The sequence below is a fragment of the Cyclopterus lumpus genome, chromosome 10 (genome assembly GCF_009769545.1).
Source record: "Cyclopterus lumpus isolate fCycLum1 chromosome 10, fCycLum1.pri, whole genome shotgun sequence".
NCBI lineage: Eukaryota > Metazoa > Chordata > Actinopteri > Perciformes > Cyclopteridae > Cyclopterus > Cyclopterus lumpus.
In genome coordinates this window covers 19000439-19021235 of record NC_046975.1, presented here as the reverse complement: position 1 = coordinate 19021235, position 20797 = coordinate 19000439, and the positions used below count along the sequence as shown (strand labels likewise).

General features: G+C 37.9%; 4 protein-coding genes across 4 annotated transcripts; 2 read left to right on the top strand and 2 right to left on the bottom strand.

Annotated features, from left to right (window-relative positions):
- Positions 1-2140: 2140 nt before the first annotated feature.
- LOC117737196 lies at positions 2141-4709 on the bottom strand. Its single transcript, XM_034542953.1, has 6 exons — positions 4615-4709; positions 4169-4507; positions 3742-4077; positions 3158-3274; positions 2475-2539; positions 2141-2374 (listed from the first exon to the last, which is right to left on the bottom strand). Exons 1-6 carry the CDS (start codon positions 4655-4657, stop codon positions 2213-2215), a joined length of 1062 nt encoding a protein of 353 aa, XP_034398844.1. The 5' UTR covers positions 4658-4709; the 3' UTR covers positions 2141-2212.
- Positions 4710-5945: 1236 nt separating this feature from the next.
- On the top strand, positions 5946-8507 carry LOC117737224. Its single transcript, XM_034542995.1, has 6 exons — positions 5946-5997; positions 6941-7270; positions 7392-7742; positions 7898-8023; positions 8142-8200; positions 8312-8507. Exons 1-6 carry the CDS (start codon positions 5946-5948, stop codon positions 8444-8446), a joined length of 1053 nt encoding a protein of 350 aa, XP_034398886.1. The 3' UTR covers positions 8447-8507.
- Positions 8508-11184: 2677 nt separating this feature from the next.
- On the top strand, positions 11185-13118 carry LOC117737205. Its single transcript, XM_034542964.1, has 7 exons — positions 11185-11278; positions 11403-11471; positions 11691-11705; positions 11788-12126; positions 12256-12393; positions 12481-12539; positions 12642-13118. Exons 1-7 carry the CDS (start codon positions 11236-11238, stop codon positions 12765-12767), a joined length of 789 nt encoding a protein of 262 aa, XP_034398855.1. The 5' UTR covers positions 11185-11235; the 3' UTR covers positions 12768-13118.
- Positions 13119-13153: 35 nt separating this feature from the next.
- On the bottom strand, positions 13154-17884 carry LOC117737204. Its single transcript, XM_034542963.1, has 6 exons — positions 17817-17884; positions 17262-17606; positions 17046-17177; positions 15357-15473; positions 15078-15136; positions 13154-14068 (listed from the first exon to the last, which is right to left on the bottom strand). The coding sequence occupies exons 1-6, from the start codon at positions 17857-17859 to the stop codon at positions 13928-13930; spliced, it is 837 nt and encodes a 278-aa protein (XP_034398854.1). The 5' UTR covers positions 17860-17884; the 3' UTR covers positions 13154-13927.
- Between the last annotated feature and the right edge of the window lie 2913 nt (positions 17885-20797).

The following is a 20797-nucleotide window of genomic DNA, read 5'->3' as shown; positions in this document are numbered from 1 at the left end:
AGACTGTTTTGGAATCCTGTTTTGGAATCCTGTTTAGCAATAAAAGTTGCTTTTCCATCGTTGACGGCGTTTGGGTCCTGTGTTTCAAGCTGCACATAACAACAATATGATCAGTTGGCCATTCTACAGGACATGATTTCAGTCTGGTGCAGTGTTTTTTAATGTAATTGCATTTTTGTTCAGGAATGTTTGCTAAATATTGTGTTAGTAAACATTTAGTGGGGACAACCACTGTCTTTCTAGTCTCACAGCAATTAGTAAAGTCAACTTATATTGAAAACATCAAACAAAGCCATATGCAAGAGCTGCACTGACAGACGGTTTCTTTGACCGACCACTGAAGCGGTTTACTTGGAACAGACTAGCCTCTGGGTATCAACAGGATACGTGATGAGGTTTGTGAGACGGGAAACGCTACAAGACACATCAGATATCACATTTTTATTGAACCACAATACCTGATCGTTTACATTTTGCCTGCCTTTTTTAAACTTTAGCGCTCGTGCACCCAGGTGCAGATTTGCGTTTGGATTTTTAAATCCCCTTAAAAGTAGGTTTATTTTAAGTACAGGTCTGCTACATTCACTGTGCATCATACTGAAAATGAAAGGCAAAGAGGTGACCTTTGAGTGTGAATACTGTTTCCATCTGCCCTGCTGGCCCATCATGTACATCTGAGAACACATTTACCAAAGATCAGTCGTGTCTCATGTGTTCTTTGAGCTGCATGTTTCACTCTGATGTGCATCTGTGTGTGTGAATATATATATATATGTCTCTGAAACAGATGCATTGTTTTTGGGAGTGTTTGTGGCATAAATAACTCATGTAGAGTAAGATCTTCGTCTCAGATCTGGGTTGGATCAGTAAGTGTGTAGCACTCCTCTGTCCCTCAACAACAACCAGCAAAGAAAATAAAAACCTGGACAGGTGCACTGAAACCAATCACTGGCAATGCATGATTTGAATACTGAATCACTCACCAGGTATTGTTTTATGGTTTTAGCCTTCTGCACTATGAAACTGTACTTTATTTCTACTGCATTTTGTTCATAACCCCCCTTACTAAGACTAAACTGGTGTGAATGACAGGAAGTAAATGGGGTTTAGCATCACACCTTTCAGCAACCAAACCACAACCACGCTCAACTTTCCACGCGTCATTTGTTTGTCCAAGGTGATCATTAATGCCTATTTTTACACATGCTCAAACACACACATGAGAAAATACAGGGCAGGATGTATTCAAGAATTTAAAAAGAATGTTCATTGTTTATTTATCAGGGACAATGCACATTACAGGTTACAGAGTTAAAATATTAGTCGTGGTAAAACGAACACAACATAAACAATACTAAACTCAGCAATGCATGTAGGGATAAACACAATACAGAGTCTACAGACTCCTCTGCAATTCTTTTGAATGAGTTTGAGATGTATTTGTACTGGATTGTGTTCAGTTGTGAAGTATGTGCACATGCGTGTCGGGTGACTATGAAACTAAACATGGTGGGTGTGAACTTAGAGGATGCTGAACTCTTCCTGCTGATGTGTTTCACTCAAGATGTCCGAGTGGGCGGGTCATTCCTGAGGAGGCGGAGTATCTGAATTTGTCCTGTGTTGAAATATCTCTGCTGGCTTCCAGTCTCTGTTATGAACAATAGATACGAGTGAACTTAAAGAGATTTTTTTTATTGATTCGATTCATTTTAAAAATGGATTAAATAAACAAACGTATTGATATTTAGTTGAGCTAATGAACAACAAGTTAAGTAAGTTGTATCTGCTGTTTTCACCAACAGATGGCAGTGGTGGGAAGATGATCTGTCGCACCATCCCTTGCTATAGAGTCTCAATAAACAAACACTAAATGTGAAAGACCACAACAAACAGACAAGGGCAGGTTAAGGATTTTAAATAGTGAACTGACATGATCCTTTTGGTACTATTTGTGATGAGTGAAGATGCAGTTGTTTCAAAATGAGGAGATAAAATAAATATCCAGTTTTATGTCAACAAAAGCAAACAAGTCAACAGACATGCCGACCTCGGTGTTAGACAACTCTAAACCTCTTTAGAAGATGTATACAGATTCTGATACACATGTTCCTCGTGTCAGTATGGGATGCCAGTTGGGAATATAAAGCTCTGTAAGATCACACCAAGGTAGAAGCACTCTGTGGAGACTTTGGGGCCTCTGCCCGGGCCCTTTCTATGGACAAGGGTGCTGCTGGTTGTGGTCATACGCTCTCACAGCAGAGTACTCATACTCTTGTGGCGACTCGCTCTTCTTCCTCTTCCCTCCTTTCACTTTCCTCGTGGAGAAATCCAGTGCTGCGTAGTTAACTCCCTTTGCTTCAGCATCCTGCAAAAACTGTGTGTGTAGATGACACATATTCAAGAGTGCAGATTATCACACACTGCTCTAGATTTCTAGCCAGTGCAAAGCAGACAGCACACGTCCACATATTTACCGGAGCATTTGACCGGTCCACAGTTGACCCGTCATGTCCAGGATGATGGGAAGCACTCTCTGCTCCTGTTACAATAGAAACAGAGACCTCAGAATGTGTGCACGCATACCGATGTGATTGTTGTCATTGTCTCTTCAGAAGACACAGATTATCAAACTAAAGATTTGGATCACATTTTCACATTTGGCTTCACGTCTTCACAGAGATGTATTTACCATACGTAAGATGGAATGATAAACACTGAACAATTGGAAATATTTGCCTGCTGTAACCGGATATTGTGGTCGGACATAACTCAGCGAGACAAGGAAGGAATTTGGCTAGGTGAATGGTGCATAACATAAAAATATGAAAATGTACAATAGAATATAGTAAACAAACAAATAACAGTATGTTAAAACATGTATATTATTAAAGCGTCAAGTGTATGTTAATGAGGAAAAGCTGTACAAGAGTGTGTCACGAAGAACATTGCTAGTTTGCAAAATTGTCATATTTTGTTGAATAGAAACCAAAATGGACAGTATGTTGACCCAAAGAAGACCTATTTGATGGATTTTACATCATTCCAGTGAATATAAACTCAAACCCACAGGTTCTGTATTAACTGCAAAGTATTTTCATTCATTTAGAGATTTATGGTACAAACTCAAAAAGTGTTAAGTAAAATATGGTGAACCTACCTTTGCAATTTTTGCAGACTTTCCTTTGATTTCTGTAGAAAATAAAGATGACTATCACAATCAGACAGCAGGCCAACAGGACTCCAAGAACAAGCACAACTGGGTCCAGTTCTGATCCTGAATCACAAAGAAAGCAGTTTGTAATCGTGGACTCTTGGGAGTGATCTTATGTTGTTGGAAACAGTGACATTTAGAAAACTATTGACGGCCACAATTGGTAAGTCTATGTTCAATAAAGTGTAAAGTCAAGAATGCTCTTTTATTTGAATTGAAGAGGCACACAAAATACTGAACAACGATGTATAAATGTAACTTGAACAATGTCTCATAGGTCTTGTGCGGATAAAGTCATTATTAAGAATAAAGGATTTCCTTTTAAAATGTTGCAGAATCTTTAGAGGGAACACTTTCATTCATAATTACAGTTATAACGTAATAATGTACTGGCTCTATGAAATTATTATTACATTTAGTTGATAACTAATGCTTTAATTTTCTATAAACATTTAGTTAAACTAACACTAACAATCTTATATTGATTTACAATCACATGAATATGACTTGAATACAACTGTAAAACGTACTTGTGTCCACTTGGGTTCCTTCACCAAACAGGATCTCTCCACATGTGGCCACAGCACAGTAGTAGGTCCCAGTATCAGAGGAGTTGTGCATAGTTTTGGACAGACTGAAGTCACAACTTCTTTCTTCTTGAGCATCACTGTGAGTGTGAATGAAGCCTGGATGAGATTCTCCTGATCCAGATCTGAACCAGTGCACACTGTGTTCACCTGGACACTGGACTCTGTCTTCTTTGTTCCTGGAGACAAGTGAACACTGGAGAGTCACCGAGTCGCCCGGCTGGACCGACTCAGTGAGCGGACTTTGTTTCACGTAGAAAGATCTCTGCTGCTTACGATCTGTGTGAATTCATCGGAAGAAATTATTGATCTACACGAAATAAAAATCTGGCACAAATTAAATAAAAAAAGTTAAATATGTTTGTTTTACCTTTAACAGCCAAGAACGTACTAACAAAACTGCTTGAATATGTAGCTCCACTGAAACAGAAGTATGTCGCTTCGTCCTCTTTGCTGATATTTCTGATGGTAAGAGAATACGGAGCTTTATCTATTTTTAATGTGAACCGGGACTTAAACTGCTCACTAACTGTCATTTTGTTGAGAATAACAACAACGACTTGTTGGACCATATATCCAAGAGGCTGCTTGAACCAGTAAAATGCTTTGCCTTCCTTCTCAGAAACTGAACACCACAAAGTAACATTTCCACCAAGTTGGGCCAAAGTCAAAGGGACCTGTTGAGGAACCTCTGCAGTTTGAATCAGATCTGTAGAAAAGAGACAGAAAGTGACACCAGCCCACAATGAGTAAATAGGTAAAGTAAAGTATTTACCCTTCAAACAAGTTTACATGGTAGGTAAGACTTGTACTTACAAACTGTACAAAGGAGAATTAAAGCAGCCAGTCTTGAGATCATTGTGGCGCAGCACTCTTGTCTTGCACTACTGATGTCACACACACAAATGGGAAATGTAGTCAAAGTAGAATGATTGGCTGAAACATAGAAGGTGACCGTCCCCCTTTATTTAGCAAAACTTTGATCTATTTTTAGCCATTTATTGACCAACAACAGCTCGTCCAGTTTTACAGTGATGCTTCGTGCACTTTTGATAATTGTCTAAATGTAGACAGTCGACACTAACAGGTGAAAATGAGGACTTTTGAAATAACATTAGCTCCAGCTCAGCTGCTGGCCTGCAGGTTTCAATGACAGATTTGGGAAAGGTGAGATGAAATTTGACCAAAGCATAAAATAATATGTCAGGGGTTAAATAAAGTGAGAGAAAGAAAGGATCATGTGAATTTACAATGTATCATTTACATTTCACTACCTGGTTTACTTCATAATCACCTCTTGCTCTTGATCTACATCTTGATGGTCTTGCAAGCACTCTCATAAATAGTTTTGTTTGTTTATAATTTCCTCTTTTTTTAGACATACTTTGATTTATTATAGTAAGAAAACACTAGTAGTAAAACCAATAACATTAAGGACAGACCCATCCATGATGCTACTAGTTACACGTGTGTGTTTCACAAGTCTAAATGTGTGCTTTGAAATGCATGTGCACATTCAGAAGAGTGAGAGATCAAATAGGCGAGTGTCAGTGGTTTTCACCAATGAACTGCTGTGTAGCTGTCCCCCACGACTTCCTATGACTGTAGAGCAAAGCATGGCTAACAAAAACACATGCGGAGCATTTTGTGTTGTAGGCACAATTAGTTTCCATGTTATAACATATACAATGTAGAAAATGTGAGGGGACAACTACTCAATCGAATAAACCCGTCATTCTTTCTGGTCTCGCAGCACTTTGTAAATGCCTTCTGCGTATAGCGAGAAGAACCAAGCTGTGGTGGGCCATGTGTACAACAACCTTCAAGGCAGAGACTTAAGCAAGGCTGGCCCACCTGTTTGCAGATCAGTAGGCAAACTTAACTTAAGATCAAGGTTAAAACTTCTGCATTGACAAAAAGACCAGTGAGTGATTAGCACCTCCCCCTCTGACAGCACCGACAAATGAACAGAGCAGTGGGATGAAAACCGGTCTTGACATCGCGTGACTGGGTGTATTTGTGTCACCCTCCTGAACCCTTTACCTGTAAGTTGATGTGATATTTGTAACTATCATAAAAACAAGTGTGTTAGTAAAAGGTAAAAGATCAGTCAAGCGGAGCTTCCTGAAGACAACAAGGAGTGAGAAATGCAGGTTTGCATTGACACCTGTTTGAGGCCCTGCCACAACAATGACAAGGGTTAGGGTTAGAAACTAAAATCCTGCACTGATAAATGGAGCTTTTAAGTTTAAGAGAAGTATACTAGTCAGTGAAGCTCTCATGAAAGACGCTTTTGAGTTGCACTGAAGGAAATGTAGGATCCAGTGTTTTGGGATATTTATTTATTGTTGGAACAAAGAATCTGGATGTCTTTGCCTCTGCTGCTTCAATTTTGACCACTCTTCTTTTTTTAAAGAAGCGTATTCGTCTCTTTCAAGTTCCCCAATGTTTTGGGAGTGTAATACGTCATTGCTGGATTCCCCCTTAAATCTTGTAAATTTTCCATTGCAATGGTCTTAACCTTCACAAAGTCTTGATTGTTGCCTAACGTTAACCCCACCCAAGTGTATTCTGGACAGGGATAATATCTCAACCCATAAATCACAAATCAATGTACCTGCAATCTAGTTTAGGGTTTCTGGAAACCTCAGAAATAATGGAAGAGTGAATGAAAAATATATATATATATATATATTTTTAAACTAGTTTGTTTCTGGATAACAGTGGTTCACATTAGTATCAAATCAAATCATATGTTATATTTACTCTGTCAGTTGTGGAAACCCACCATGAAACAAACGTGCACTGTTTGTGTTGTTTCATGTGTGACGGTTGGTAAATAATGAGAGACCAATCAGATTGCTCTGAAACTGTTCCCTCCCACTTGAACAGATTACATTTAGGTTCATCAACTTCTTATATGATCTGATTTAACTGCAGTCTCAAGTGGATTGACAAGAAAATGAAGATCATTTTTTATTTGCTGCTGATTCTCAGAGTGGGGCGTAAATACAAGTAGAAATGTCAGATTTACTTTGGATATTAATTTATATTATTGTCATGTGTTTACAGTAATTTGCAGGACATACCAGATTATTTTTCTGTCATTAATCACTGATCTGTGTTTCTCTGATATTTTCAGGATGCACAGAGGATCAGATCCTTGAAACAAAGACTGTTGGTGTTGGACAAAACGTGACTCTGACTTGTGCTCGCGACACATCTCTCATCCGAGAAACCTGGTTTTGGATCAGAATTGTTTCTGGAAACTCACCTGAATTCTTGGGAGGAACATATACTTTTATTTATGATGATAGTGATAAGATTCTTCGCATTACAACAAAACAAGAACCTGGAACATTCCTGCTGCATATTCATGAAGCAAAGCTAAGCGATGCCGGACTTTACTCCTGTATTAAAGTAAACCAACTTAATTTAACATTTTTAAAAGGAACATTTCTGAGTATTGGAGGTAAATATCTAAATATAAAGATAGTATGTGTGTCCATATTTATAGAACAATGTTCATATAAATAAACATGTTTAACAATGTTTATGTTCATTAAAGCATGATTATTATGATCTTTCTCCAGAACCTGATATCACTTTCATCACTCAAGACTTCCCATCTGCTCCGGTCCGTCCAGGAGACTCAGTGACTCTGCAGTGTTCCGTCCTCTCACACTCTGAGAGGAGAACGTGTCCAGGAGAACCGAGTGTGTTCTGGTTCAGAGTCGGATCGGATGAATCTCATCCCAGTTTAATTTATGCCCAAAGAAGCAACAGTGCTGGATGTGAGAAGAGTCCTGAAGCTCACTCTCCACAGAAATGTGTCTACAGCTTCTCTAAGGACGTCACCTCCTCTGATGTCTACACTCATTACTGCGCTGTGGCCACATGTGGACAGATATTATTTGGAAATGGAACAAAACTGGACATTGAAGGTAATGGCAAAACATTTCCATATAAATCAATAATACAGATTAATTTTGAATCCATTAAGATCATGTATCACAAAGCCATTGTACCACATGCGGCATATCATCTTCTCAAAATAGTTGTTGACTTCAATTATTCGCTCATTTTCATATACTTGCAGCATCTGACATGTGGGATTTGCAGAAGGCCAACGCAGCTCTGATTCTGGTATTATCAGCTCTGGCTATAAGTCTGATTGTTATTGGCTTCCTGATTTATACCATCAAGATAAAAACGTGTTGCAACGGTAATTTAAGTTTCTTACAGCATCTTGCAAAAGCTACCTTTTCAGAATTACCACAACTGATATGTTTAAATTAACCTACCTCTTTCATCCTAAATCTGTTTTTATTTTATAAAAACAGCTGCCGTTGCTCTGCAAATAAATGCTGCAACAGCCAGCGGTGCCCCCCAAGGTCAGCGGGTAAGGTTTATAAAGAAAAAATGACACTGGAAAATGTATTGCCATATTTCTTTCTCTATATATAGAAAATATATTATGCTATTTTATAATATTTGTTCCATATTTATTCAGAGAAATGAGGACTTTTTGGCATATTCTGCACCGACCTTCACCAAGAGGAAATCTGGCAGAGCAGAAAAAAAGAATGTAAAACCAGCGGAGAAAGAGACCATCTACTCTGATGTCAGGACTTTAGTGATAGATTAACTATCTACTGGATTTGCTCATAAAGTTAATAAATATTCTGTCTGGCACACTGTTGTAAATATGCTGCTTTACTTCTGATATTGGTTAGTCTTTTATCTTGATAACCTTGAAAAATGTTTTATGTATTTTGATATTATGTTTTAATGGCTTTCGTTGATATTCTACAAAGCACCTCATATCTCTTAATTCTTGTTTAGTTTTGTGCATTGTTAAATCTTTGACCAATATTTTAATATATATAATATAATATTCTTAATTGTATCACTTCAAATAGGCTGTTTGAAAGATTGACCTTGAAAGAGTCAGAGGGTTGAAGAATGGTTGTCTGATGTGCAGTTTTAAGGCTTTACACTCCAAAATATGTACCAATGTTCTGTTAAATATGTTAACTAATCAGAGCAAAAGAAAAAGCAATTACATCACACACTATCAAAGCTCTCAACAAAACAATGTGTCTAAATCTATTTGGCAAATAAAGACAATCATTGGATAAGTAATGTGTTGATGTCTTTTATGATTCTGGCTGTAGGTTCAGGTGGTATACCATAACCCGGAGGGTTGCTGTGAAAAGGTTATATTGAGCTTTAGTATATATAATACATATTTAATGTTGATTAAAGTTGGATTAGTGCCATATATGTAGTTTGTGAGATGTGTTTGTGGTTATTTGGTTGGTGTGTGATTGTCCCAGCCAGAAACAGATGGAGGACCACAGATAAGACAAGAACGCCCAGTAGCGCCTGCCTTTTCTTGAACGACACTTACAGTTACCACTGTAACTAAGTAATTGTGGTTGTAAACATAAGTAATTCTTACCACAAACTAAACTCATCCAGGTGACTATAGCTGTAACCGTTAGAGCTTGTGACATCGTAAAATGGGTCAAACAAAATGAAACTTAACCACGAGACCGGTGGTCGTGTTCCGGGACCTAGCTAAGTGGTTTTGTTGCCTAAAACTAACGTTACATTGTGTCTTTGGTGCCAACATGCAATTTTAACACCTTTCGTTCCACAACCACTCCATTGCGCTGTTCAGCATTCTGCATTTCTGTTGTGAGAAGAAAAGCAAAACCACATGCAACAGACGCACACTGCGGCGGGGTGATTCTCCACCATCGGACGAACCCTCAAGGTCGTTTACTCAGAACAGACCTCCCTATTGGTTTCGAGGAGGGAAGTGAATGATTGACTTTAACTTTCTTCATGTGCTCAGTCAAAGTACAAATAATGTCCATTATATGTTTTTAAGGATGCAATCATCTATAATTAATCTTGGATTGTCGCAGATGCACTTTAGTTTATGTTTTGATATTATTCAACGTCAACATTTTGATTAATTCATCATTAATGTGTAATAGCTGCCAGTCCATTACTGTGCCAAGTGAAGAACAACGGAACAGATTTCACCAACGCTGTAAAACCTTTTTGTTGATCATCTGGCAAACGAGTTCAGGTCTTGACAGACAGACAGAGGATGACCAGTGATTGAACATCACCTCCTATCTCCCACTCTTGTAAGTTGTTATATTCAAATATATATATATATATATATATATATATATATATATATATATATATATATATATATATCCAGTATATATATTTTACCACTTGCCTTTTTAAAACCAGCAGTGCAGACACAGCTTCCTGAGACTAAGAATTTTTTTTTTAAAAGCCCCTCTTAGTTTGAAGCCCAACCACAACCATGCATACGTTTCGGTGATGACGATGATTTTGTGTCTATCGTGTGTCTCTGTGTCTGATGCAAGCTGTGCCGTGCACACGAAAAATAAACGGGACTCAAAATACATGAAAGTATTCATTGCGGAGCTTTTGTGTTGAGTTTTTTCTTTACTGAATTTTTACTGCATCCAACCTTCAGCATATTTAACTGTGTATGTGTGTTATGTGCACGGGGGATACACACAGCATTGTGTCAGGGAATGACTGAATTAACTATCATAATTGTGTTGTGCTCAGTCAAGGTACAAATATATTTAAAATTAAATAATAATTAAATAAAGGCATGAAAAATATATTTGAGCACTTGCCTTTTTAAAACCAGCAGTGCAAGCCCAGCTTCCTGAAGCTAAAACAGAGAGAGACAAAGTTAGAAAAAGCCCCTTTGTATTGACACCTTAGGTTGAAGGCCAACCACAGGGATGCTTACAGTTTCCATAAGTACTTTGTTTGTAAGTGATGAGAATGTGTGTCCGTCTGTGTCTATCAAGCAGGACTCAAAGTACATGAAAGTATTCACTGCAGGGCTTTATTTTTGAGTTGTTACTATTTACATTTTTTTTATTGAGACTTTTTCCTCCGTTCCATATATTTAACTTTTACGTAAGTTGGTTCAACTTGTACCTACGACTTGTGGTCAACAATATGTTGATCCAGAGATGAAGGCCACAAACTGCAATGCAGCGGTCTGACAAATGTCACTGCAGTTTTTTTTCCCTAACCTAAACCAAGTACTTTAGTAACATAACCATAATCACATCTTAACCATCCTGTAAAAATAAATTATTTAAAAAGTGCCCATTCAGATCAAATCATCTGTCAGCGTCCGTTATAGAAACCCACCATTAAAACATAAATGTGCCATTGTTTCACGTCCTCGGGTTGGAAAGATGGTTGATTTTATTTCCTCTGTGGGGGTAAACTCAACATAACAAGAGACCAATAAGATTGCTCTGAAACTGTGGCCTCCCACTTTATGATTACATGAAGGTGAATCATGTCTTACTGCTAAATTACAGCAGTCTCAAGTGGAATGAAAAGGAAACGATGATGGTGTTTTATTTCATGCTGATTCTCATGAAAGTGGGCCGTAAGTACATCTAGAAATTTCCGATCTACTTCAGATATATATTGAAGTGCAGTCGTGTTCTTATTGTGGTTTTAAAAAGAACATCCAGGTTTCTCTCTGTTAATGTAAAATAATGTATTTTCAGGATGCTCAGATCAGATCATTGAGACGAGGACCGTTGCTGTTGGAAGTGATGTGAGCCTGAGTTGTCCCCGTGAGTCTTCGGGAAGCTTGTTTTGGATCAGCATAAATTCTGGAAAACTTCCTAAATTCTTAGGAAAGACATACAGCTTTCCGAGGGATTCTCGCATTACAGTCACAGAAGAGCGTGGAACATTTGTTCTGCGTATTAAAATAGCAACGCTGAGTGATACTGCAGTTTACTACAGTATGAAAACATACCGAAATAACGTAACATTTTTTAAACCAACAGACCTGAGAATTAAAGGTAAATTAAAATCCCTACATTTAATAACAGTCGTCTTTAGTTTTAAAATGAATGAAGTTCTTGACTTTTTTCAATCCCCCAGAACCAGAACCTGATATCTCTTCAGTCCCTCCATCTGATCCAGTCCGTCCAAGAGACTCCGTGACCCTGAAGGGTTCGGTCCTCTCTGACTCTGAGACCAAAACATGTCCAGGAGAACACAGTGTGTGCTGTATTAGAGCCGGGTCACATCAATACCATCCAAGTTGTAATGGAAACAGGGTTGAAGAACAAGAAGAGAACCCAGAGGGACTCTCAACAAAGAAATGTATCTCCAGCTTCTACATGAACGTCAGCTGCTCTGGGCCTGGATCTTACTACTGTGCTGTGGCTACATGTCAGGAGAGGTGTCCTGGAAATAGATCAGAACCTGAGGCCGAAGGTAACCACATCATATGTATGGAGAAATCAACATATTTGTGCGTTTCATTAAGGTCATGTAAATGTGCCACAAATGACACTTTTACTAACTGTCAACTTTCATTATTTGCTCCTTTTCATATTGTGTCAGCAGGAACAAGGAATTCGCAGAAGGACATCACAATTATCTTTCTGTTATGTGTTGCTTTGGCTGCAAGTCTGATTGTTATTGCCATTCTTATTTATTCAATGAAGGAACTCAAGAAAAAATCTTGTGGTGTTTGTGACGGTAAGCAAACTCAGTCATAAATCTAGCTATCAGACAGTATTTGGTAGAACTGGATGCACATTAAGTTGTTTCTATTCTATAATACAGCCGCTGTTGTCCTGAAAACAAGTGTTGAGACGGCCAGTGGTCATCAGCAGAGTCAGCAGGTAAAAGAAAAAAAGATGTAGCTGTACAATTGTCAGCATGTACCTTTCCCTAATTGTATTGATGTTGTCATCTCATAACATTTCTCATATATCTTTTTTAAGACAGATGAGGATTTATTGGTTTATTCTGCACCGACCTTCTCTGCTAGAACAAAAGGCTCAAATAATTCAAAAACTGAGGAGGAAGAGAGTATCTACACTGATGTCAGGGCCCGAGGGTTGGATTAACAGTCCTAACATTGGGTTTTATGTCTGTGGGAAGTTAATTTCTCCTCTTGAGTTGGTAAATATTTTTTTATTTTGGATGATTTAAAGAAGCATGTATTATATTTATTTTAAGATTATATTTATCTGTTTTGTAAAATGTAAAAAAATAGTATAATAGCTGCATGTGCGCTAATGATCCCATATTTATAAGTGTGTGTTTCATTGTGAGCTGTTATTAAAGTTGTGATTTTTCTATCTGTCCCTTTGTATGTCATGTACTTTTAAAACATCTACAGCACATAACATAACTGTCTGTGCAATGCTATGTAAAGATATTTAACTAACAGGAATTAGTGGTTGTGGTGATATTCTGCTTCCTTCTTAATAAATAAATACCAAACGGATAATGAAATTAACGCGATGACATTTATTCTTCACTGCTCTATTTTTCTGTGTGACTCACTGGTTGAACGTCTTAAAATAATGAGAACAACATGGTAGAAACAGCTATTAAAAGTTATGACACAGTAGACTCAAATAACAATATATAACAGTACCTTTATAGTTTTTACTGCTAAAACATGCTGATCTGTTAACACATACAATCCAGATTCATGAGCAGACTGCACATTTAAAAGAAAACCCCCTCTGGGTATGACTCATAGATTCAAAAGGAAACTTAAATCACTGGAGGCGGCCTGAGTTGTTCTTCTTTTACCAGCTACCCCACACTGTGCAGCCCCTCTCAGGATTGTTTGAACAGTTTACAGAGTGTTGGTCAATATTATTAGTATCAAAGAATACATAATCAATCGTTGTTGTTAACTTTAAACCACGCTGTGTCAAACTGCTAAACAATTTATTGAACGGCAGGTTTTTATCCCCAAAAAAATCACGAGTGACAAAAATGTCTAATATCACAATATAAAGAACATATGGATTTTCTCTTTAAAGGCATTAAATGTTATTTTTTCACATTATTTCTTCATTAAAATTGTGAGTAATTAATCACACACATCATTAGAATAATAATACAAAAACAATAAAATGATGTTAAGAATTATGGTAAATACATATTCTTGGTTCATCAAGACAGCATCACAAAACATAAATGCCGTCTTTATGCTAAAGACGGCATTTCTGTGAGTTAGGACTCCTTCCTGCAGCATTTGACGATATGTTCATTCTTCATGACTTTCCTGAGCATCTCTTGTGCCAGAGTACAGACACTCCTGTGGTAAGTCGCTGGTATTCTTCCATCTTTTAGCACTTCTTGAGGGGAAATCCAACGCAACATAGTTCACTGTCCCCTCGTCACCATCCTGCAGATGATAATTAGGATTGTTAGATGTTAGAGCTGTAAGATTATAACCAACATATATACTGGATTTAATATTAAACATTACAAACTAATATCTATTGTGCTGTAAAGCATCCAAAGATTGCTTAAAATCATCATATTTTAACCAAATACTTGAACCAGGAACCGTGTTTTAAAGCAGTTAGTGTAGCGTTTCGTGGAAGAAAGGCAAAAAACTGAACAAACGTGGCCTCTGAACATAATGCATGCAGCAATTATGTTATTGGGGAACCAATTTAGTAGTTTATCTAATAGGCGACAGGGTTGGACTAGGAGCTGCATCTAATTTCAGGAGTAAAGATAACATGCTGAAATTTACATCCATTTACACAAAATGTGTGATGGATGGTGACTGTTCACCCAAGAACAACAAGAGAATCAGACCTAAGTGCACACAAATGATATGTTGACCCTCAAGTGACGAAGCCCTCGGAGCAAAAGGATGAAGTAGTGTGACGCAGATAGAGAAAGACGGGTCGGAAGAATGGATCAATAAAATGTCAGACAGGCCATGTCAAGCGGCACCAATGATCCTTTCCCGTTAATGAAAAGTTTGGGGTTATTTTGTGTTTTTTTATAATTAAAGCTAAGTTTGTTCCATAACCTTAAGCCAGCTGTCTCCACAAAGGCCCTCTACCGTTAGCTAAGTGCATATTTGAACCCAAACCAGGATGTTGATCTCGCTCTAACAAAGTTTCAGCGCCTAAACCTGAGCAAACCTTAACCTTAGCGTTGTCCTTTTGAGAGGAAAATAAATGTATGTGTCTCGTTCTGGAGGGCACCGACATAGTTTGTTGTTTAGTTTGTAATTGGTTCTGGATCAAGATATTACACCCCTGCGAGCTCAGAGGTAATCTAAGAACATCTTTGCCGTGTTCTGTGTGTTTTTATCCTGTAAATCAGCATTCAAGTGCAGAATAATGATTCAATTCTAGGTGTTCATTAATCAAATGATATTAAATTATATTTACGCCATTGCTTGGTTGATCCTCAGCTGATCTGGCATGTTGAGCATGATTGGAAGCTTCTCCTGTTAATGAAAGCAAGCCATTAAAGACAATAAAGGTTTTGCTGTCATTTCACTTTAATGTCTTAAATCTCAGGACCACCAACTAACTGATGACATCAGACCTTTATGACTACATTTCAAAACCATTGCAATTACGGTAAAAACTGGTTAATAAAATATCATTGCTGGCACCTACATTGAATAATGTATCAAATAATCCACTTAATCACGATGAACCTACCTCTGCAATGTTTACAGACTGGCTTTTGATTTCTGGAGATAATTAGAGCAGCAATCCCAATCACACAGCAAGCCAGCAGCGACCCAAGCACAATGAGTGATGTCCACAGTTCTTGTTCTGGAAGGAGGAAAGAAATCCCAAAGAGACAATTAAAACTAAAATAACTCAAATAACTCAAATGTAAAAAATAACTAAAATGTTATTGCTGTCTTCAGCTACATAACTGATTGTGAACTCCTAAAAGAGTTAAATACAGAAAACGCTCATCAATTGTACCTAATTTGTCTTTTATGTATGCGGTCGTGTTTTCCTTAACAGATTTTTTTTTCCATAACAGGAAAAAATTGAAAGCAAAACCAACTAATTGTTCCACACCGCCAGTAACTTTTGACAAATGCTACTTTTAGCCTGTGTAGCTCTTGTGGCATGACTCTATGGTAACACTTTGTTCCAGCCAAACATCTCAACAACACTGTAAACATTGCCCGACGATGGGAACCATGTGTGGGTAACTGTGGCTCAGTCCATTAATCACAGGGTTGGCAGAGTTTGGTCATAATTAAAATGTTCTCTCACAATCTTGTTGTTGAGTACTAATAAACAAATGTTAGCATGACATGCTAACCTAGGATTATGCACATGGGTAAACATTAGGTCCATAAACACTAAACATCACCATGTTAGCATTATCATTGTGAGCCTGTTAGCATGCTACATTTACCATTTAGCTCAAAACATCGAAGTACAGCCTTACAGAGTTTCTAGCACAGAGGTGGTCTTGTTTAGTTTCTGTTTAGATGTTGTGGTTTTCTATAAATGTCTTTTTTAGTGTCTCGCTCAAGCACACTTTGATATGCGTACAGTAGCCAGGGGTTGACAGGCCAACCCTGTGGTTAAAGGACGACCCGCTTTATTCTCTGAGCCACAGCCACCCCCAGATTAGATTAATGCAATAATTCAGATATAAAGATAGGATTCTCCTGTTATCAACACCTCACTGACACACAGCATAAATTATCATCTAAAGCACACAAGAGCGGCAGAGAGGCCACGATGGGAGAAAGAGTACTGCAGGAATTGAAGAGAAAACAGGCGCACACAACAGAAAAGAGGAATATTAGCGGAGGAAACAGGACCTCAGCTGCACTAGAAATGTCCTTAGCCTGTGTGGCCATAATAAGTCAATAGCCTGTAAATAGCATGAACTAGTTCAGTGGTTTCCAACCATCGTGGTTTGTGGCCCTTTGAAAGACAAATAAAACTCACCACCCCTCATCAAAGGGTACGTACCGTATTTCTAACTCGGAGCGCTTCAAGCTGATCTAATCTAAATAATATTTAGAGGCCAAAAAATGGTAAAACTATCCAGTATTTTACAAGAAAGAAAGGCAAAGTCCTATAAAAGCAATAACTTTATGGAGCAGAATAATTTGTTTGTTTCTCTTTCCTATTATCAGCACTGTACCTTAAATTGCAACAGAATAATAATTAGTATAGATTATAATCTAAAATGGATTTTTCCACATGTGGCCACAGCACAGTAGTAGGTCCCAGTATCAGAGGAGTTGTGTATAGTTTTGGACAGACTGAAGTCACAACTTCTTTCTTCTTGAGCATCACTGTGAGTGTGAATGAAGCCTGTATGAGATTCTCCTGATCCAGATCTGAACCAGTGCACACTGTGTTCACCTGGACACTGGACTCTGTCTTCTTTGTTCCTGGAGACAAGTGAACACTGGAGAGTCACCGAGTCGCCCGGCTGGACCGACTCAGTGAGCGGACTTTGTTTCACGTAGAAAGATCTCTCCTGATTCTTAAAGTCTGTGTGATTCATAAAAAAGGCGGTTAACTTGGGGATTGTTTGACAAAGCGTCAAGCAAAAACACTGAAATTAACATACTTTACCATTCACAGCCAAAAGGGTTCCGTTTATAAATTTCATTTGGTATGCCGTTCCTGCTTGACAGAAGTATGTCCCTTCATCTTCTTTGCTTACATTTCTGATGTCAAGAACAGGGCGAGCGTTACGTTTCGTGACTGAGAATCTTGACTTGTCCATTTGTTCTAGAAGTTTTATTTGGTCCAAAGTTCCTGCTGCAACAGTTTCAAGCATATAGCCAAACTTCAGCTTATACCAGTAAAGCAACCCAGATTCTTTTTGAAGGACTGGACATGATAGAGTCAAATTATCACCAAGTTCAAGCAATGCACAAGAGACCTGTGGAGGACCCTCTGCAGTTTGAAGCAGTGCTGAAGGAAAGAGACAAAAGCAGTTACTAGGACAGTACAGGGCAACAACTACAAACAGAAGACACTGAAATACAAATAGCACCTATTTACAATACAAATGCATACACAACAAATACATTAAAAAAGACCTAATGTTTTTGTTGCATTTCGACATGAAACAAATTTTATTTTAGAGCTAATTTTAAAATAGAAAAGTAAAGTTACACTCACACAATGTGTTTAGAAGAATCAAAGCAGCCAGTCTTCTGATCATCGTGGCAAAGTGCTCCTTTACACAACTGATACCGTGTCACAATGGAAGATTTAGTCACAAGATGATCAAGCTTAACAAAGTGGAAATCCTACTGATTGGCTGAAACATAGAAAATGCACTTCCTGTTACATTTTTCCAGTCCATGACCCATTTTAAGTGAAAGGCAACATAATCGTGACAAAAACTTATTCTTTCTCCCATCGTGGCCTCTCTGCCGCTCTTGTTATGTTACAATCACACATAAATACAGATAAAGTTGTTTCAAACTATGTTTTATTTTGTTCTATGATGTCCAATTTGTAATGCTATATGTATACCGGGATGACTTTATTACGATTTAGATAACTCAACATAATCAAGAACAGAAAAATTGGTCAAAAGACAAATAACCTGGAGTTGTCGTCCTTCAATCAGAGGACCGGCTCCTCCAGTTCATGTCGATGTGCCCTTGGGCAAGACACACAACCCCAATTTGCTCTCCTAGGCCGTGTGAGAGTGAGTTGGGCCGGTGGCAGCTTGCATGGTAGCCTCTGCCATCAGAGTATAAATGGGTGTGAATGGGTGAATATCAAGTAGTGTGAAAGTGATTCATGTTTTTTGGTTCTTGTTCAGCTTGGAAGCGATTATCTTATATTTATTTTATATTATATATTGTATTTGTTAATATCATTATACAAAAGCTGCTACTGTTTTGTGTATTATGTTAAAGATACTCTTCCTGAATTAATATAAATTATTTTTAGAACAACTCAAACACTGCATCACATGTTGTCTAAATATAATTGTGTCCCTGTAGGACTTAATCGCAATGCCCCAGAATATACGTTAAATAATGTTAAAATCATGTGTCGTGTGTTTTTTTCAGTTTCGAAATGGAGAGCCGGCAATGAACGCAGATGTGATAAGAGTGTCTCCTCCCACCTTAACGCACATCAGGTCGCCATCATTGTGCTTTGATGATAAAAGCTTGCCGTATGTGTGTCCGATGGTGGGCTTTACCACTTCAGAGCATCTTCTCACCTCAGGAATTAAGTCACGTGCGAGACTCTGTCTACAGAGACAGACGATGTTACAGAAATAGAGCTGAAGTAAAATACTCAAATCTCTCTTTCCTATGAAGATAGGACAGATGTTTCCTGGATGTTTCCTGCTTTCCTGGATGTGCACTTGTTTAGTTAAATACATGTCTATAGAAAATAATATCATACAACCGGAGTTGTTTTTAAATAGTAGATTGTGTATTGTTTTATATGTCATGATTGGTATTTTCAAACCAATTTCAGTATCACAAAATGTGTCATGATACATTTTATAACATTTTAAGTTTATGGTATCAAAGTCTTAATTTGGAGGTCAAATTAAAACTCAGTGGGGATTTGAAGTCGTCACAGTTTCACCAACATTTATTATTATTAATAATAATAATAATAATAATAATAATAATTAAATTCATAATAATAATGTAACCGTGAATGCTCAAACGATGGCATTCACGGTCTAACTCAGCATCGGGTTTGGAGAAAATATAACCTGCAAAAACGGTAAGGCTTGCAGGTGTCATTTTTGCAGACAAATAGCAGAGGGTTGGGTAAAGATCAAAATACAGGTCGGAGGAAAAGGAGAGTGAGCAGCAGCTGCCACAAAGATGTGGGTGGGACTAGTGACTGAGCAGCACTCTTCCTCTTCTGAACAACTAAAGAAGAAGAAAACCACATCCCCCAACCACTGCAGTGGAAACACTGTGTGGCATCACTGCTTAAGTGTCTGTGCCTCTGTGTGTGTAAGTTACGGCAGCTGCGATTGTCAAAAAATATAAATGTAGTTTTATTACACTTTCCTTGTTAGAGAATGCTTTAAAAGTGTTGGCCTCTGCTCTGAAACTAAAACTAGAAAACTTGACAAGAAACGAAATAGTCCCTATAGATTCACCCCTCATTTGGACCACACAACCACACACTGCTGCTGACCTTTCTGTGTGTCTTACTTTGTTTGCCACTGTGTGTGTGAAAGCAACCAAGGAATCTCATATAGATTACCACATTATTTTATAGACATTAAACACCGCATATGAGTTTCTTTCTTATCGGTTCATTCTGTCCATTCTTTCTTTTGCAAATCCATCACAGAGAGACAGGAAGTCGCACAGTGAGTGATGTAATGCATCAGAAAGTATGAGCCAAACTCACACCAACAATGTCTTATTATGTGCCATGAATTTTAGTCCACCAATTCTCCTGAACGTATCATAGTGTTTAAATTCCAAGGCAACAGCACAACCATAATATCAAAACTACTACAACTGCTACTTACATTATTACAAATACTACTACTTCTACTACAACAACATAATAGATAAATAATAATAATGATGAATGCTAGAATTGGCAGGTCACCTGCAGATCTGATGGACTAAAAAATTGGACCGCCTTATCTTCTCTTAACAAATACTCTGGTGCCACCTGGTGAAGCAATACACTCTCTACATATATAAATATATTTGAGATATATTGCATTCACATATTTCATGGTCATAAGTTGTTGTTATTCAGAGATGAATGGCTGTTCCTCACCCAAATGAGAGCTGGTTCAGTAAAATGTGGTTACTGTGTCATTCTACAATCAGGCCTGACGAATTGGGCCGCCTTATCTTCTGTTAACAAATACTCTGGTGCCACCTGGTCAAACAATACACCTTTCATTTCCTGTAGGCCTACTTTGAAATAGGCTGTGCTGCTTTACTGTAAAAAGTCAAATTGCATGTGGTAAAATGTACATTTCTACTGTAGCCTTAATCTTTTCTATCAGTGTGTCACAGGGTGTTTGCTGTTCCATCTTAAAGATCAGTCCACCTTAAGCCTGATTAGGCCCAAATAGACATCAGGTGTAGCTCATTATGTTCCCTATAGTGTATATGCATGCTTTGGTTGATCCACTGACT

What these genes read in the sequence shown, in the direction of transcription:
- LOC117737196 (XM_034542953.1), bottom strand. Translation starts at nt 4,657, where the DNA reads ATGATCTCAAGACTGGCTGCTTTAATTCTCCTTTGTACAGTTT. An exon ending in AATTCTCCTTTGTACAGTTT is followed by an intron (nt 4,508 to 4,614) that starts GTAAGTACAAGT and finishes TCTTTTCTACAG; the next exon opens with ATCTGATTCAAACTGCAGAG. An exon ending in AGGAACCCAAGTGGACACAA is followed by an intron (nt 3,275 to 3,741) that starts GTACGTTTTACA and finishes TTTGTGATTCAG; the next exon opens with GATCAGAACTGGACCCAGTT.
- LOC117737224 (XM_034542995.1), top strand. Translation starts at nt 5,946, where the DNA reads ATGCAGGTTTGCATTGACACCTGTTTGAGGCCCTGCCACAACAATGAC. An exon ending in CTGCCACAACAATGACAAGG is followed by an intron (nt 5,998 to 6,940) that starts GTTAGGGTTAGA and finishes TGATATTTTCAG; the next exon opens with GATGCACAGAGGATCAGATC. An exon ending in GATAAAAACGTGTTGCAACG is followed by an intron (nt 8,024 to 8,141) that starts GTAATTTAAGTT and finishes TTATAAAAACAG; the next exon opens with CTGCCGTTGCTCTGCAAATA.
- LOC117737205 (XM_034542964.1), top strand. Translation starts at nt 11,236, where the DNA reads ATGATGGTGTTTTATTTCATGCTGATTCTCATGAAAGTGGGCC. An exon ending in GATTCTCATGAAAGTGGGCC is followed by an intron (nt 11,279 to 11,402) that starts GTAAGTACATCT and finishes ATGTATTTTCAG; the next exon opens with GATGCTCAGATCAGATCATT. An exon ending in ATCTTGTGGTGTTTGTGACG is followed by an intron (nt 12,394 to 12,480) that starts GTAAGCAAACTC and finishes TCTATAATACAG; the next exon opens with CCGCTGTTGTCCTGAAAACA.
- LOC117737204 (XM_034542963.1), bottom strand. Translation starts at nt 17,859, where the DNA reads ATGATCAGAAGACTGGCTGCTTTGATTCTTCTAAACACATTGT. An exon ending in AGTCTGTAAACATTGCAGAG is followed by an intron (nt 15,137 to 15,356) that starts GTAGGTTCATCG and finishes TTTCATTAACAG; the next exon opens with GAGAAGCTTCCAATCATGCT. An exon ending in AGGATCAACCAAGCAATGGC is followed by an intron (nt 14,069 to 15,077) that starts GTAAATATAATT and finishes TATCATCTGCAG; the next exon opens with GATGGTGACGAGGGGACAGT.